At 43.6% G+C, this 18,375-nt stretch overlaps 1 protein-coding gene across 4 annotated transcripts in view; it reads left to right on the plus strand.

The window, feature by feature from the left end:
• The window catches only part of pik3r4 (phosphoinositide-3-kinase, regulatory subunit 4), a 122,035-nt gene extending 110,186 nt beyond the window's left edge, over positions 1-11,849 (plus strand). For all 4 annotated transcript variants that reach the window (XM_085989023.1, XM_085989020.1, XM_085989022.1 and 1 more), the window contains 2 exons: positions 6,158-6,278; positions 10,075-11,849. In XM_085989023.1, coding sequence (XP_085845149.1) covers positions 6,158-6,278; positions 10,075-10,245 — 292 coding nt within the window. In that variant the 3' untranslated portion in view covers positions 10,246-11,849. The remainder of the gene's footprint in view (positions 1-6,157; positions 6,279-10,074) is intronic.
• The last annotated feature ends 6,526 nt before the right edge of the window (positions 11,850-18,375 follow it).

Genomic DNA, 18,375 nt, shown 5'->3' on the forward strand with positions numbered 1-18,375 from the left:
GGGACACTGCCCTGAGGAACTCCTGCAGCGATGTCCTGGGGCTGTGATGACCATCACAACCATCTTCCTTTGTGCTAGGTAATACTCCAGCCAGTGGAGAGTTTTGCCCCCCCGATTCTCATTGACTTCAGTTTTTCTGGGGCTCCTTGATGCCGCACTCCGTCAAATGCTGCCTTGATGTCAAGGGCACTCTCTCTCACCTCACCTCTGGAATTCGGCTCCTTTGTCCATGTTTGGACCAAGGCTGTAATGAGGTCTGGAGCCGAGTGGTTTTGGCGGAACTCAAACTGGGCATCAGTGAGTAGGTTATTGGTGAGTAAGTGCCGTTTAATAGCATTGTCGACGACACCTTCATCACTTTGCTGATGATTGAGAGTAGACTAATGGGGCAGTAATTGGCTGGGTTGGATTTGTCCTGCTTTTTGTGGACAGAACATACCTGGGCAGTTTTCCACATTGTCGGGTAGATGTCAGTGTTGTAGCTGTACTGGAACAGCTTGGCCAGAGGCGCGGCTAGTTCTGGAGCGCAAGTCTTCAGCACGACAGTCAGGAGGTTGTCGGGGCCTTTGCTGTATCTAGTGCACTCAGCCGTTTCTTGATAACGCGTGGAGTGAATCAAATTAACTGAAGACTGGCTTCTGTGATGGTGGGGACCTCAGGAGGAGGCTGATATGGATCATCCACTCGGCACTTCTGGCTGACGATGGATGCAAACGTGTATACCCACCACCCTGGTGGGTCTGTCGGCGTGCCCAGGGATGGTGATGGAGTAGTTTGGGACATTGCTGAAAGGTATGATTCTGTGAGTATGACTACGTCAGGCTGTTGCTCTCCCAATTGTGGCACAGATGTTGGTGAGGAGGACTTTGCAGGCCCGTCCGGTTTTATTCTTCTTATGATGTTTCGTAGTGATTTGTTACAACTGAGTGGCTTGCTAGGCCTTTTCAGAGTTGCTGTGGGTCTAGAGTCACATAAGGATGACAGATTTTCATTAGTGAACCAGATGGGTTTTTACGACAATCCAATAGTTTCGTGGTCACTAGCCTTTTATTCCAGATTTATTTAATTAACTGAGTTTAAATTCCCCAGCTGCCATGGTAGGCTTTGAACTCCCATCTCTGGATCATTAGTCCAGGCCTCTGGATTACTAATCCAGTCATTTAACCACTATGCTACTGTTCCCGTATATATACATATCTGTGGCCTAGAAATTGGCCTGAGGCGCCCAAGCGGCGCAAAGTTCGCCTGGGCGCTGGAATTTGCGCCGCGATCGCCGCAAATTCAGTTGAAGTGCCCCTAGAGGGAGATGGGGCGCGGCTTGAGGCGCTCCGCGTCCCTCTTAGGGCGCTGAAAGTGAATTTCGCAGCGCCACACGCTGCGGCATGGCACGCTGCGGTACTGCAGGCCTTCCTCCCACTGTTAAGGGGGAGGGGCCTGCAGCAGCGCGAGCCCCGATCGCGAGTGACGGCAAAAGAGCCCGGCACCAAGGAGCAGTGCCGGGCTCTCGGGAAGCAGCCGGCAATGCCGCAGGGAGGGGACCAGGAGGCCGGGGACGGAGGTGCTGGCAGGCGGCCGCCAAAAAAGCGGCCGCCCCACACCTCCACCTTAACTTGCGCCTCTGCCGGCGCAGCAAGGCCCCGTGAACCGGGCGCGGGTAGCGAACGGCGCTACAGTGGCGTTCGCTACCAAATATCGCGATCGGGGCGCGAATGGGGCGCTGCGCACACCGATGACGTCATCGGTGGCGGTGCAGCGCAAAAGGCTAACGCCACCATTAGCGCCCCTGCTGAATATCGCGGGAGGCGCAGCCAGTGGCGCTACAGCCACTGACTGCCTCTTTAGGCGCTAACAGGTGGCGCTACTCACCCAATTTCTCCCCCAGTATATTTCCTCCTTATCAAGCCTCTATCTTCATAGCGGTTCCAAGACTCGCATAGACAAATTCTATTGCTTATTATTCTTCAACATTCAACCCCTTTAAACATAACAGCAAGAAATTATTTCAGTACTACAGCAGGAAAAGGTGACGACCCTAAAGAGAAGTCACAAGCAACATGACTGATTTAATTGAGGAGGTCCTAGACAGGTTAAAAACTAAAAACAAAGAAAATTCCCAGGAAAGGATGGTATTTATTCTCGGGCCCTCAGAAACGAGGAATTAGATTTGTGATACATTAGTACGAAGAAATTGAACGCTGGGTCTTGCATTCTTGAAGAAAGAAAGTTGGACCCATTTTCAAAAAAGGGTGGCAAATTGGAAGGGGCAGTTACAGATGCATCAGCCTCATGTAGCTATAAATAATGGAACTGATTGTTCAGTGTACCTGTATGATAACCTGGTAAATAACAGCCACACGGATTCAAGAGAAGATCTTGCCTGGCCATCTTCATTAATTTTTTTTAAGCATGTGATATTCCCAGCGAAGCCCCACCTGGGAATGGATAAGAAATTGGCTGAATATTGGGAAGCAATAGGTGCTGTACTTTTTGGAGGGGTGGGTGGTGTGAGTACTGAGTGGATGCCTCAGGGATCAAATTTGGAATTTTTCTGTTTTTAATTTATAATAATTATTTGATTTCAGATGGTCAATACAAATTATTCAAATTCCCAAAAGCTAACACATTGGCAGGAAGGAAGGGTGGCTGTTGAGGATGCAGCCAGTGACCTGCAAAATGAGTTGGATAAAATATGCAGAACAGGTGCAAATGAAACTTAATGTAAAGTGCTACACATGGGAAGAAAAAAATGGCTAATGTACATACAGGAAACTCGTTTAAACGGCACCTAAATATCCGGAATTCTCTAATAACCGGCAAAATTCATAGTCCGAAAACAACACCTCAATAACCGGAAATGTTGTCGAGTCCGAGTCTCCTGCGGTGGCCGAGTTAGTCAGTGGGGGCTAGTGGAGGCCGTCAAACGGCCTGCAGAGTGTGCAGCATCCCTCCCCTTTAACGGAAGGGGAGGCGCGATGAAACGCGTCAGCGCTATGTGGAGCGGCCGTGTAATACTACTGTGCTTTGCGCTCCAGACACTGCCCCGAGAGGAAGTGGACCGCCCGAGATAACGCTCCGCTTCCTTGCCGGGGCGGTAAGCCCAATTTAGCGGCCGGGGCGGTACTCCCGCGCCAGGCGCTAACTGGCTGGCGCTAATTCGATTATCCAGAATTTTTAATCAACTGGCACCATCCCGGTCCTGTCGGTGCCGGATACGAAAGAGTTTCCTGTACTCCAGTAATTCTGTCTAAATAGCTAAAGATAGTAAAGATGAAGAGATCTAGAACTGTTAATAGACTCGGTGCTTAACATGTACAACCACTGCAGAGCAGCAATCAACAGAGAAAATAGAATGCTGAACTACATAGCCAAAACAGTAGAGTACAATTCAAGAAAGTCATACTTAAACTGTACTGCTCTGGTCAGATCATGTTTTGAGCACTGTGTCCATTTCTGGTCATTGGAATACAAAGGAGACATCCAAACCCTGGAGGTGATGCAGAGAAAAACCACAAAACTGATCCTGAGCACCATGTGTTGAGGAAAGACTGCAGAAACATGGGACTGGATATTAGCTCGGAGGCGGGAGCGAGGTGGGGGGTGCTGTTTTGAGGTCGGGAAACCTGGAAGTACAGGTTTCCCGAATGTCCTGCAGTTTTTTACATTTTTTGTTCTGTAGGTTTCCCGCCCACAGCCAGCCTGCTGCACAAGGCCGCCGCCGAGCTGGGCTGAGAGCAGTTAGGTCTTCTGGTGGGGTGGTGGAGAGATCGTGGGGGATTGGTGGTGGGAGGGGAGGGGGGGGGGGAGCGGGTCAGATACTTGTGGGGTGGGGGCAGACGGTGGTCGGGGTGGTCAGATTGCGGCGGTTCATTGGTAAGCTTGTTGGGTCTGCAGGAGACACTCCTGCTCCTCATGCCCACAAACAGTGCTGTAAAGGCACTTACCTTATGGATTGAGCCCTTCTTGCGTTCTTTCACCTGTCTGGTTTCCTGAGGCCAGGGAAACCTGGCCAACTGGTTAAAAATAGAATCACTGTTAACATGAAGGCATACAGCCTCAGTAAAATATTTAAATGACCAACCCGCCTCCTGCGAGCGGATTGGTCACCCGAACCAAACCCAACCATTTTTGGGGGTTAAAATCCACCCCCATGGCCTTTTTAACCTTGAAAGGAAGAAATTGAAAGGAGACTTGTATAAGATTATAGGCTGTATAGAAATTTGGAAATAACAACAGAAAATGCTGGAAAAACTCAGCAAGTCAGGCAACATCCGTGGAGAGAAATTTGAGTTGACGTTTCGGGTTTGACCCTTCTTCAAAACTGGAGAAATTTGGAACACTGCTTCATATTAGACCATAACAGTAGGACAAGAGGGCAGTACAGGTTCAAACTAGCAAAAGGCCAATAGGAACTTCATCACACAGGGTAGCATAAACAAAAACCCTGGTATTGTTTAAGAAACAACTGGATGGTGTGATTTGGTGCACTACTGTTGATAGTTTCTGGATAGATGAGCTAGGATGCACCAAATCCTTTTGAGTGAAGTTACTGTACCATTTATGCATAACAATGAGCACTATTAGCCCCACTGTTAGTTTGACAGCAAATTCTGGCCTGTTACCTCCACCGTTCTGCATTTCCAGTGCACTGTCTTGCTCATCTGCCTTTAACTGTTAGCTGTTCTGCAGAAGGTCACTGGCTTGATTCTTGCATTCTTGTGTGTCTTATCTTTTCTGCTATCCTGTATATGAATTATTCTGAGTACTGCATTAAATCTTTTTCCAAGCAATTGTCAAATTTGTCCTTTAATGCCAACAACTGTTTATATATTAAAATCTACAACAGCTTGTGAGAATTTCTTTATAAACATGAGATCAGATCTAACTGGCAGTTTAGACATGTTGCTTATGTAGCATTTAAAATTGTGCATAGCAGATAATTGATGCTAACACATCTGCAACACTATGCTGATCACCTCTTTCCAGCATGGAGAGAATCTCTGAACTTAACTATTTGCCAGTGTTACACAAAGTTTAAAATGCTACAGTTTTCCCTGATGAGTAACTAAACATTAGATTTTGCAATCTTTTCCCCCAAATTTTGACCCTTCATCTCCCTGAAGTCGTTGACTTCTCTCCACGGTACAATTCCATAAACATTGATTGCTTTCTAGTACTAAGTAGTAACTCTTTGTGTGAACCTAGACTGGGTGTGGGGGGGGGGGGGGGGGGTGGAGCAGTGGTGAAACTGGTCTTGGGCAATAGCTAATCGGCAGCCTGTTTTACACTGTGTGCGATTTTCTTTTCCACCGACTTCAGTGCTACCACTCGAGACCAATTTCACCCCCTGGGTGGCCGTAGACTATTAGATCACAGGAGCATCAGAACCTCGCCTGATCAGATCATGTCCTCGCCTGATCAGACCATGACCTCACCTGATGACCATGTATACACATTTCTAGCAAGGGTTACTGGATAGCAGCTAGTAGTGAGATTCTGGTAGATTTTTCTCTCCTGAACAAAGAACACTGACCTCAATTGTAGTGCCTTCAGTGCTGCCTCACGGAGATCCGCTAATTCAGCATAGCTAGCTCAGTGGGTAGCACTTTCGTCTGAGTCAGAAAGTTGTGGGTTTGAGTCCCACTCCAGAGACTTGAGCACAAAATCCAGGCTGACACTCCAGTACAGTACTAAGGAAATGCGGCATTGTCAGAGGTGGCATCTTTCGAATGAGACATTAAACCGAGGCCCTGTCTGCCCCCTCGGGTTGATGTAAAAGATGCCACGGCACTATTTTGAAAAGAGATGGGGAGCTCTCCCCAATGATCTGGCCAATATTTATCCCTCAACCAACATCACTAAAACAGATTATCTGGTCATTATCACATTGGGAACATGTTATGCTCAAATTGGCTGCCGCGTTTCCTACATTACAACGGTGACTACACTTCAAAAGGACTTCTTTGGCCGTCAAGCACTTTGGGGTGTCCTGAAGTTGTGAAAGGCACTATAAAATGTGTCTTTCCTTTTTTTTCCTCCCTCGCTCAGCTACCAGCTGCTTTTATAAAAGATCAATTTTAGAACAGTTGTACTGAAACTAGTATCTTTCACAAACCATAATTGTGTTACTTTTAAATTAACTACAGTTCTACGCCCACAGGTTCTGGGATCTAGCATACCCAGAGAGATCATACATTGTAGCAGGAGGTGCAAATGATGCTCTGCATTGTCCATCTGTCTCGTATTACAGAAAGATAATTGAAGGAACTGAGGTTGTGCAGGTAGGTTTCGCTGAACATTGCCATCTCTCAAAAGATTTTAATTGACGATTTGTACATTTCAATAGCAATATACATAAGTAGTCAACAGAATATTGACTAATTCACAACATAATAAAGACCAACCAACTAGCTAATTAAACCTAACCTTATTAAATGTTTCCGAAGAACTTTAGTGAAAGCTCTGGCCTGTGCATATACATTGGCCCGTATTTTGCGGTTGTAATGACGGCGGACGTATCGGTGTTCGCCGTCATTATTCTGTGAAACTGACGGCAACTTCTGGCATCCGCGCGCATGCAGTTAAACGCGTAAATCCAAAAGTTCCTGTCAGTGATTTCCTGCTCCTCCACAGGGTCCCCGCAGATGGTAATCTTTAGAAATCACTTGAACTGATGTGAACTTCCCCTTATACGCTGCAATAGCGTTGTTAAAATAAAAACCAAGAATGTTGAGCCTTGTTAATTGAGGTGTAACTGGGTTTTTAACAGCATACTAAATCATAGATACTGCTGAACAAACCCCTGGCCCTGAAAAACTAATTTTATATTTGTGGAATGTCAAATTTTTCTATTGTGATACATTAAAAACCTATGGAATTTTTTTTATATTAAAAAAAATAATTTTTAAGTTTTATGTTTCAGCTTCTACCTTAATCTCATGTATGTCCTAATCTTTATTTTGCGCTCTCAAATTTATAAAATGCAAAGGATAATCAGTGCATTTTAATTCCTGGTTTGCTGGCTGTAAGAATTCTTCAATGTGATTGGCTACTTAGCCTGCTTGATGACATCACTACTGAATGCCAGAGATACCCGAGAGTTGGCGCCAGAATGAAATTGATGTCAGGGAAGGTGCAATTGATGCCACACAGATTGCTAGATCTTTGTGGGCAGTTTTTTCCTGAGGTCAGCAGTGAATGGCGTCACAGAAAATGCTGGAAATACTCATCAAATCAGGCAACTTCTGTGGAGAAACAGACATCAGTCAGTTGACATCTCAGGCCTAAGACCCTTCCTCAGGACAGGAAGATAGTGCATATGAACAGCATTTAAAAAGGAACAGGAGATGGGGAAGGGAAAAGAAAAACACACAGGAAAATAAATAGTCACCTGTGAAGTGATTGGATGGAGAACAGTAGATGGTTAAATAGCGGAAGTGATATTAGCAGGAGGCATAATGAAGGAAATCAAAGAAAATAAAAGACATTTTGTAGCAGTCTGATAATGAATGGCTTGCTAGGCCATTTCAGAGGCCAGTCAAGAGTTAACCACAATGTGGGACTGGAGTCACATATAGACCAGACAGGGTAAGGATGGCGAATTTTATTCCCTGAAGGACATTTGTGAACCAGTTACGTTTTTACGACATTCTGACAGCTTCATAGTCACTTATACTCTTACCAGCTTTTTATTCCAGATTTATTTAGTTTTTTTACTGAATTCAAATTCATAAAACTGCCATGGTAGGATTTGAACTCTTGTTCTCTGGATTACTAGTCCAGTAATATACACGCGACCCAGAGTGTGTGAATAGCTTAAAGGGGGTGGGATAGGAAGAAAGGGGAAGCATGAAAAACTGGCACCACTGGTCTAGGATTCTGATGGAAGAAAATAAAGGTCCACACCATGGGTGCAAACATCCCTACGTGGAAGTGGCGTCCCAAGCACCAATCCACTCCTTCGCCCCATTCCCGGAAACGGCACACCCATGAGAAAAATAAAACTTTGTTTCAAGGGATTCAAATTACTGGGGTTCCATTATGGAAAGGTGCAGTGGTTTGCAGAAAAACTTTTGCTGTTTTTTTTATGTTGATAGACCAGTCACATTTTTTATTCGTTCATGGGATGTGGGCATTGCTGGCAAGGCCAGCATTTATTGCCCTCGAAGGTGGTGGTGAGCCGCCGCCTTCAACTGCTGCAGTCCTTGTGGTGAAGGTACTCCCACAGTGCTGTTAGGGAGGGAGTTCCAGGATTTTGACCCAGCGACAATATATTTCCAAGTCAGGATGGTGTGTAACTTAGAGGGGAACTTGCAGGTAATGGTGTTCCCATGTGCCTGCTGCCCTTGTCCTTCTGGGTAGTAGAGGTCGTGGGTTTGGAAGGTGCTACCGAAGAAACCTTGGCGAGTTGCTGCAGTGCATCTTGTAGATGGTACACACTGTAGCCACGGTGCGCTGATGGTGGAAGAAGTGAATGTTTAAATTGGTGGATGGGGTGGCAATCAAGCTGCTATGTCCTGGATGGTATCGAGCTAATTGAGTGTTGTTGGAGCTGCACTCAGCCAGGCAAGTGGAGAGTATTCCATCACACTCCTGACTTGTGCCTTGTAGATGGTAGAAAGGTTTTGGGGAGTCGGGAGGTGAGACACTCGCCGCAGAATACCCAGCCTCTGACCCACTCTTGTTGCCACAGTATTTATGTGGCTGGTCCAGTTAAGTTTCTGGTCAATGGTGACCCCCAGGATGTTGATGGGGGATTTGGCGATGGTAATGCTGTTGAATGTCATGGGGAAGTAGATAGACTCTCACTTGTTAGAGATAGTCATTGCCAATATGGACCAACATATATCCAGGAAAAGATCAAATGTAAATCTCATGTTTTTTATTGTCTTTAAGCTCAAACCCAGAGAGGATGGAACCAGCTAATGACTTGATTCCATTTAATTTGGTTTAAATTCAAGACTTGTAGAGCAGAGAGTAGAAATGCACAAAGAATACACTGGAGAGTGATGAGATGTGCCTTTCTGCCCACATTTTTGCAAGGAGAGGCTTTGAATGGAAGTCAGAACCTATTCCACAAGGAGAGAGTGAAAATGGGCAATTAAAAATGGCATTGATGAAATAACTTGAGTGACGTGTTCTGAAGAAGTGCCTCTCTACCTGAAAAGTTAAACAATATTTTCTCTTTGGGTGCTGACAGATCGGCCATTTCCAGCATTTTCTGTTTTTATTTTCTGTATGCTCCTTGGCTCAGTGGTAGCACAATTGCCTCCGAGTTAGAAGATTATGGGTTCACGACCCACTCCAGAGACCTGAGTACTTAATCTAGGCTGACACTAAGTGCAGTACCGAGTGAGTGCTGCACTGTAAGAGGCACAGTTTCTCAGATGAAAAATTAAACCAAAGGTCCAATCTGTTCTCTCAGATGGTCATAAAAGATCCCATAACACTATTTTTAAGATGAGCAGAGAAGCTCTCCTGGTGTCCTGGCCAACATTTATCCCTCAACCAACAACACTAAAACAGATTAACTAGCCACTCATCTCATTGCTGTTTGTGGGACTTTGCTGTGGCAAATTCGCTGCCACGTTTCCGTACATTACAACAGTGGTTACACTTCATTGGTTGTGAAGGACTTTGAGACATCCTAAGATCACGAATGGCGCTAAGTTCTATTTTTCTTTCCACAATGCAGCATATTTTAAATTGTAACTGCTCAAGTTGTTTGAAATTCTTGTACATGTTGACAGGCTTATGCCAATTTCACTTTTCAAGAGGTATGCACTTTATATAAAAAAATAAAAAAAAAATACAGGATACCATGTGGAAACTTGTATACTAAAACATTTAAATAGCGGAACTGACTTGTCACTTGTGTGTTTTGTTTGTATATGCCATTGCTTCATGACTCTGTAGTAGTCTATTTGTGCAATAGCTAATTGATAACTTTTGAAAAATGTTGGTTGAAGTGGACTAACTACCCTTTTATAGAATTAGTGTTTCTAAACTATCTTACAAGTTAATCTTTACATTTTCAGCATTTCCGTTAAATGAAAACATCTATTTATGTTTTGAAAGGAAATTCACAGCAAGCAGAAAGTTGGATCGTCAGAGGATGTACCCCGCAGAGGTCCAGAATCTCTCCCAGTTGGGCACCATGACATTATTACAGATCTTGCTGCTTTCCAAACCACCCAGGGTTTTATTGTAACTGCTTCGCGAGATGGGATTGTAAAAGTATGGAAGTAACGGTTACATAAAGAAAAGAAAACCAACTGAAGTAAATTGTTTTTAAAAAAAAATCTTCTATGACAGTAATGCACTTGTTTACAGGCTGGAAAAGATTATACACTGATTTTTTTTTTTGTTCTGTTCATGCAAAAAAAAAAAAAAAAGTATATCATGAAAAATGTGTGTTTATTTTTGTGGTAAACCGTATCTTCCCATTTTCAGATGATTAAATCTTCGTATCCTAATGAACTTGCAACTGTAGAAAATGAGCGCTCACAAATATTAACTTGAGGGAGTCTGTGTGACTTCAGTATCCAAAATAGGTGTGACTGATTGCAGGTTATAAACTTGGGCTATATTCTCTCCATTCTGCATGTGTGTAAATAATTCATTCTGGTTCTGAATTTTGTAAATACTACAGTATGTTATCTGAATAATGCCTTTAAAGTAATTCACAATCACTACAAGTCCAAATAATTCCATTGTAATTATTCAGGAGCACTTTGGAATTTAAAGGAGAATATAACTGAGTAAATGATATTAATAAATGGTTATTTTTAGAGTACCTCCATAGGTTTAACTTAATGTTTTAACCTATAAAAATGTCTATTAATTCCTGGAATTGTCCATATGGTGATGTAGGCAGATGTCCTTGCAGCAGTTATGCTCAGAATCATTAAAAGTACTGTCTGGTGTCTCCAACACTTTTTTTAAGTCTCCAAAGAGCATTAGTAAATATTTGGGACAGGGAGGTGGAGAGAAACTGAATCAGCCTTTATGAATGGATTTTGACCACAGTGCTACTGAGCAAATGCACTGCAAGGAGACTTCCTTACCCTATGCTGCTTCAGGTTGTGGAGCATCAAATGGGCAAATACAGGGCTTCTCTTTGGATATATGCAGATATTTAAATCAGTTAAACTCAAGACCTGTGGAGGTAGTCCTTGGCCAAGTACTTACTTAGAGTTGCTTGTTTAATAGTGCCCCCAAGTTGGTTCAGTGGATTAAATACAAGTTTAACTGAATCTGAAGAAAAAATGGCTTTGAAAAACAATCTTGCCCTAGGATGTAGTTTATTGGTGCATTTTTAAAGTAGTTGATTTTTTGTAAATGCTTTTAGTTTATTCCTATGAGAAGACAATTGGCTTTGTTATGGTCTTCTGAATCACCAGATGCCAAATAATTACTATTAGCACAATTATGTTGTTTTTTAGTAGTCTTGAGAAAGACACAAAGATATTGGCACTTTCAAATGCAAAAAAATGGGTGTGCATGCAGTCATCAGTGAGAAATATCTGTTTATATTTAAGCTTCTGTTCTGGAAGCTGCAAGGGTGTAGGAGTTTCATTGAGTATAGTATAGTGAACCAGTTCGATTATTGAACTTAAGAACTTCAACTTGTTTGTTAGCATATTCCCTTATTTGGTAAAGGTATGGAAATGTTACACTGAAAATATTTCTTTTTTTTGTTGAGATTTATTTGAGCTGTTGTTCTTGGAACTTTAACTAAGCAAATTCCAAATGTAATGCATTTTTGTCAGCTTGCTGGCATGATGTATAAAGTTATTCTTTGCCTTGCAAAGGAAATACAGAACTATGAATAAATAATTAAAATTAAGGTTGCTGCTTGCCTGGTGTAATTAATTACAAGGACAACTATTCTATATCTCAGTGATATTAAATAGATTGATAAAATAGATACTGTAATCTAAAGTTGTAAGTTTTTCAACTCTTAACGTCAGTAATGTTTTCTGCAACTAAGTGTTACAGCAAGATTTAAAGATTTTGTAATTGAACATCTAAGTCTTGCTAAATAAAAACAGAAAATGCTGGAAATACTCAGCAGGTCAGGCAGCATCTGTGGAGAAAGAAACAGAGTTAACGTTTCAAGTTGATGACCTTTCATCAGAAATGGAAAAAGTTAGAGATGGAACAGGTTTTAAGCAAGTACAGAGGCAGGGAAGAAATGGGGTGGGTGGGGGGAGAGAGGCGAGGAAAGAACAAAAGGGAAGGTCAGTGATAGGCAGGAGTGATTAAATGACAAAAGGGATGATGGTGCAAGGCAAAGGGGATGATAATGGGACAAGAAAAGAAACAAAAGATGGGTCTAGAGGAGCTGTAAATCACAACAGCAGAATCATTACCAGCAGCTGCTGTCTCAAAAAATGAGAACCGTGGTTATGATCTGAAATTGTTCAACTCCGTGTTGAGTCCAGAAGGATGAAGTGCTATTCCTTGATCTTCATTAAAACAGTGTAGGAGGTCAAGGTCAGAGTGGGAGTGGGGCGGAATTAAAATAGCAAGCAACAGGAAGCTCCAGGTTATGTTTGCGGTCACTTAATCTGTGTTTAGTCTCCCCAATGTAGAGGTGACTGCATCATGTGCGGCGAATACAGTATACTAAATTGGAAGTTGTACAACTAACTCGCTGTTTCACCTGGAAGGAGTGTTTAGGGCTCTGGATAGTGGGAACGGAGGAAGTAAAAGGGCAGGTGTTGCATCTTCTGCACTTGCAGGGGAAGGTGCTGTGGAATGGGGAAGGGGTGTTGGGGGTGATTGAAGAGTGGACCAGGGTGTCGCGGAGGCAACGGTCCTTTTGGAATGCCGAAAGGAGAGGGGCGGGGAAGGGAAGATGTGTTTGGTGGTGGCATCACATTAGAGGTAACGGAAGTGGCGGAGGATTATCCATTGAATGTGGAGGCTGGTGGGGTGTAAGGTGAGGACAAGGGGAACCCTATCATGGTTCCGGGAGGGAGGAACGGGACGTGGTGAGAAGCAAAGTGTGGGAAATGGGACGGACATGGTCAAGGGCCTTGTCAACCACATTGGAGGGGAATCCTCGGTTGAGGAAGAAGGAAGATGTATCTGAGGTACTGGTATGGCAGATGGGATTGTCAGAACAAATGCAACGGTGATGGAGAAACTGGGAGAATGGAATAGAGTCCTTACAGGAAGCTAGGTGGGAGGAAGTGTAAGCAAGGTAGCTGTGGGAGTCAGTGGGCTTATAGTAGATATTGGTCGACTGCCTATCCCCAGAAATGGAGATAGAGAAGTCAAGGATGGAAGGGAAGAATCGGAGATGGACCATGTGAAGGCGAGGGAGGGGTTGAATTGGAAGCAAAGTTGATTAAATTTTCCAGTTCTGGGCGAGAGCAGGAAACGGCACCGATACAGTCATCAATGTACTGGAGGAAGAGGTGGGGGAGGGGATCTGAGTAGGACTGGAACAAAGAATGTTCCACATATCCCACAAAATGTCAGGCATAGCTAGGACCCATACAGGTTCCCATAGCAACACTTTATTTGAAGGAAGTAAGTGGAGTCAAAGGAGAAATTGTTCAATGCAAGAACAAGTTCAGCCAGGCAGAGGAGGATGGTGGTGGATGGGGACTGGTTGGGCCTCTTCAAGGAAGAAACGGAAGGCCCTCAGGCCATTCTAGTGGGGGATGGAGGTACTGGACGTTCATGGTAAAAAGGAGACGGTTAGTGCCAGGAAAATGGAAACTGTTAAAGTGGCAGAGGGTGTTGGAAGAGTCGTGGTTGCAGGTGGGAAGAAACTGGACAAGGAGGAAAAATAGAGTTGAGATGGGAAGAAATCAGTTCCGTGGGGCAAGAATAGGCTGAAATGATGGGTCTACCAGGTCAGTCCTGTTTGTGGATCTTGGGAAGGAGGTAGAAGCAGGCTGTCTGGGGTTGGAGGACTGCGGTTGGAGGCTGTGAAGGGAAGATCTCCAGAGGAGATGAGGTCAGTGACGGTCTGAGAAACAATGGCTTGATATTCAGTGGTGGAGTCATGATCCAGGGGGAGGTAGGAGGAGGTATTGGAGAGTTGGTGTTCAACCTCCGCAAGGTAGAGGTCGGTTCACCAAACAACAACAGTGCCACCCTTGTCAGCAGGTTTAATAACAATGTTAGGGTTGGACCTGAGAGAACAGTGTTGCAAGTTCAGAAGGAAGCAGGTTAGAGTGAGTGAACAGAGTAGAAAAAGTGAGATGGTCAATGTCACGCCGGCAGTTCCCAATGAAAAGATCTAGAAAGGGTAAGAGGCCAGAGGGAGCGTTCCAGGTGGAATGAGAATTCTGAAGACCGGAGAAAGGGTTTGCTGTGCGGGGGGGGAAGACACCTGGCCAAAAAAGTGGCCGTGGGGGTGAAGGTAACAGAAGAGGAGCTCGGCATCATGATGAGATCTAAATTCATTGAGGTGGTGGCATAAGGGGTTGAAGCTGAGGACTGATCATTTGGGGCCAGAGAGGCTAGTGAAAACACAGCAAAGGGTGAGATTGGAAGGAGGGGTAGGATCAGAAGAAAGTGAAAGGGAAGAAGGATCTGGAGGGGCGTTGGTATCCAAGAGTTGATGAAGCTTGCGATCCTTGACAACTGAAAGGAAGAAAAACGTTTTTTGTTAAAGTGCCGGATGAGGTGAAGGATGAAATGGAACTGGTCCGGACAACTCTGAGATAGCGAGTCAGTGCTGCTTAAGAGTGTGCATATGATGGCGTTGAGCTTGGATCTCAGGAAACGGCGAGAGCAGTGGTTCGAGGAACACTGAATATTTGCCAATATATGTAACCATGGGTGAATCTGAAATTTGAAGGGTGTAATTTCAGATGGAATCCACATGGAATAAGTCCGAGCAGGAGACAGTTGCTGAGGAAAGAGATGTGGCTATGAAACCGAGTTTTGGTACAGGAAACTCGTTTAAATGGCACCTAAATATCCAGAGCTCTTTATTAACCAGCAAAATTCATACTCTGAAAACAACACCTCAATAACCGGAAATGTTGCTGAGTCCGAGTCTCTGTCGGAAGTCCTTGGCGCTGTCGGAAGACATTAGAGTTATGGATTACCCTCAACTGGCAGTACTGTACTTAAATGGATGGTGGGAGATGCTTGATTAACACAACATTCTGTGGGTGAGTACCCAATTGCTATATACTGCGCATTGCTTGATTTTTTAAAATTTTTGTTTGTTAAAAATAGCCTCGGTAGATAACCCTCTCCATCATCCGGAATTTTTAATCAACCGGCACCATCCTGGTCCCATCGGTGCCGGATACCAAAGTGTTTCCTGTAGATACCTGATCAAACATGAGAAGAGGAACAGAAAGCAATGAAGGTGAACATGGTAAAAGAGACAAGCGGAAATCCCGTCAGAGAGAAGAGCAAGGTTGGGCAATCCTGGAAGAGAAGTGGCAGTGAATCAAACACTAATATAAGAGCAATATACTGTGGATGCTGGAAATCTGAAATCTGAAATAAAAACAGAAAACGGTGGAAATACCTCAAGTCTAGCTGCTCCTCTACTCCTTGTAAAGTTTTACAATTTACTAAATATGTTCATTTGACATCAATCAGCTCAATCTACTAACCTGTCTATGTCCTCCTGTAGTCACTTACAATCCTCTTCACCATTAACCATGCTCCCTATTTGTGTGTTGTCTGCAAATTTTGATGTTGTGCCCTCCATACTCAAATCCAGATCATTTATGTATGTTGAGAAGAACAAAGGTCCCAATACTGCCTTCTGGGGGGGCACCGCTATCTGTTTTCGGTCCTTCAAATAACTTCCTATCCATGCTGCCATATTCTCTTTGATGTAATGTGTGCTTCATTTTATCAGCAAGCCTCCTATGCAGCAGTCCTTAATTAACTTGTGTCTTTCTCGGTGAGTATTAATTTTATTCAGTATTGTGGCCGCTAGAAGTTTACCTGTTTGATCTCTGGTTACCTGGTTTATCCTTTTCTCTCTTTTTGAACAGAGGTTTTGCATTTGCAACCATCCAACCCAATGGCACAACTTGCATATGCAAAGATGTTTGAAAGATTGTGATCAGAGCCTCTGCTATTTATTTTTTCTGACTTTCTTCAGTAATCTAGGCTGCATGCCATAAGGACTGAGCCTTTTCCATTTTGAATTCAACCAATTTTTTCAGTATTACTTCCTTATTTATAGTTATTGGCCCAGTACTTCGGGTCCCAACGCGTGAGTAAGGACGGGGTACTCGCGCGTGGACCCGATGGAAGTACCGGTTTCTTGCATGCACAGCGCATGCGCGGGAAACCGGCATTTCCTCCAAGGGGTTCAGAGGTCCAACGCGTGCGCACAGGACTCTGCGCGCACGCGTTGAACTTCCTTCTTTTTTTACAGGTTTGCCCGTGTGTAAGGGCCTCAACTTTTTAAAAGGAGACGTAAGGACTTGATTCTTTAAGGTAAGTGGTCTATTATTTAAAATTGTAACATTTTTTCCACAGCTTTATTGTTTTTAAGGACTTTACAGTAAGGTAAGTGTATTTTTAGACCCAATTTAAAAAAAAAAAAAAAAAAAGATTTTTAAATTTGAATAATTGTTTAAAATAGTTTTTTAAAGTTATTTATAGTTCATTTAATTAGTGGGATGTTTTTTAAAATTTTATTTAAAGTTTAAGTAGTGTTTTGGGCGCCCGTAGATTTCATGAGTTTGACAGTTCTTACTATCAAACTCATGAATGAAGTTTTCCCTCCCCTGATTGGCTGCCCAGTGCTCACCTGATCCCAGCCGGCACATCGAACTAACTACGCCGCTGGATCAGTCAAGCACAGTGCACCGACAGCTGAACCGGGCCAGTGACAGGAATTCCAAGCAGGCCCAGGCTTCAGCTGTCGGCGCGCCGGGTAAGTGCACATCGGGGGCTTGCACGCGCGGCAAGCCCCCAAACCTAATTTCTGGGCCATTCTATCTAATTGCTCTATTTCCTTCTCTTCATTCTCATTGCTGCAATCTTCTGTGAAAACCATCCCAAAGCACTCTTAAGATTTCCGTTTCTATAGCTCATAAGCCCTACCATTTCCTTAACTGTCCTTTTACTTCTTATGTGGTTACAACATCCTTACTATGTCCCTTTGTTACCTGCCAGTTTTTTTTCATGCCCTCTGTCTTTTTTTTGCTTCTTCCTATAATAGGTAAATTTGGCTTGATATCATAGAATCTTACAGCACAGAAGGGGGCCATTCGCCCCATCATGCCTGTGCTGACTCTTTGAAAGTGGTCCAATTTGATCCCACACCCCAGCTTTCTCCCCATAATTGTTGGTTCTCTTCAAGTATATGCAATCGCCTTTTTAAGTTCTTATGGAATCTGATTCCACCACACTTCGAGGTAGTGCATTCCAAATCATATAGGAACCTTCTGTGTGAAAAAAATTCTCCTAATTTTCCCCCTAGTTCTTCTGGCAATTATTTTAAATCTACAACCTCTGGTTGCCGACCCACTTGCGAGAGGAAACAGTTTCTCCCTACTTGCGCCATCAAAACCCTTCATAATTTTTAATACCTCTTAGGTCTCCTCTTAACCTTCTCTGCTCTAAAGAGAACAAAACCTGCTTTTCCAATCTCTACATAACTGAAGTCCCTCATCTCTAGTATCATCCTGGTAAACCTCCTCTGTACCCTCCAAGACCTTGACATCCTTCTTAAATGTTCTTTTATGTTATTAGCCATAGATTTGTCCTATGCTTTTTTTAAAGTCCCATTTTAACTTTTGATGCACCACTTTTACTTTTGCCAGGAATTTGTCTAACCTGTACCCTCATCAACTCCTGTTTGAACATTTCCCATTGTTTGTTCACTATGTTTTTGCTCATTTATCTTTCTAGTTTATCTGAGGTATTTCTCTTTTATCTCCTTGCAATTGGCTCTTGCAATAAAGTACCTTTATTTTTGACTGTAACTTCTCCTTTCAGCTTTTACATCAAACCTAAATATGTTATAGTCACTGTTTCCTAGATGTTCCTCTATCCTTACATTATCTATTTGCCTCACTTCATTTCCTGGAACCAGAGCCAGCATTGCTTGTTTCTTTGTTGAACTAAAGACTAGAAAGAAGTCCTTCCCCTTCTTTGCCACTTGCATTACTCTTACCACAGTTTGCCATTTGATAATTAATGTCATACTGGAAAACCTGTATGGCAACTGTTAAATTTATATCAGGCTTCCAATTGCACTACAGGAGCCTGATTTAAATATGTTGGCCCAGAAATTCAAGTCGGGGGCTTCCCGCGGGTGTAAGCCCCTGACCTGCACTTGCCTAGCTCGCCGGCTGTTGAGCTGTGGGCCCCCGTGGAATTCCGATCCTGGGCCTGCTCCAGCTGCCGGCGCACAGTGCTTGCGTA

The sequence above is a fragment of the Somniosus microcephalus genome, chromosome 5, assembly GCF_052327205.1.
Source record: "Somniosus microcephalus isolate GS21.2 chromosome 5, FLI_Smic_1.0, whole genome shotgun sequence".
Taxonomy (NCBI): Eukaryota; Metazoa; Chordata; class Chondrichthyes; order Squaliformes; family Somniosidae; genus Somniosus; species Somniosus microcephalus.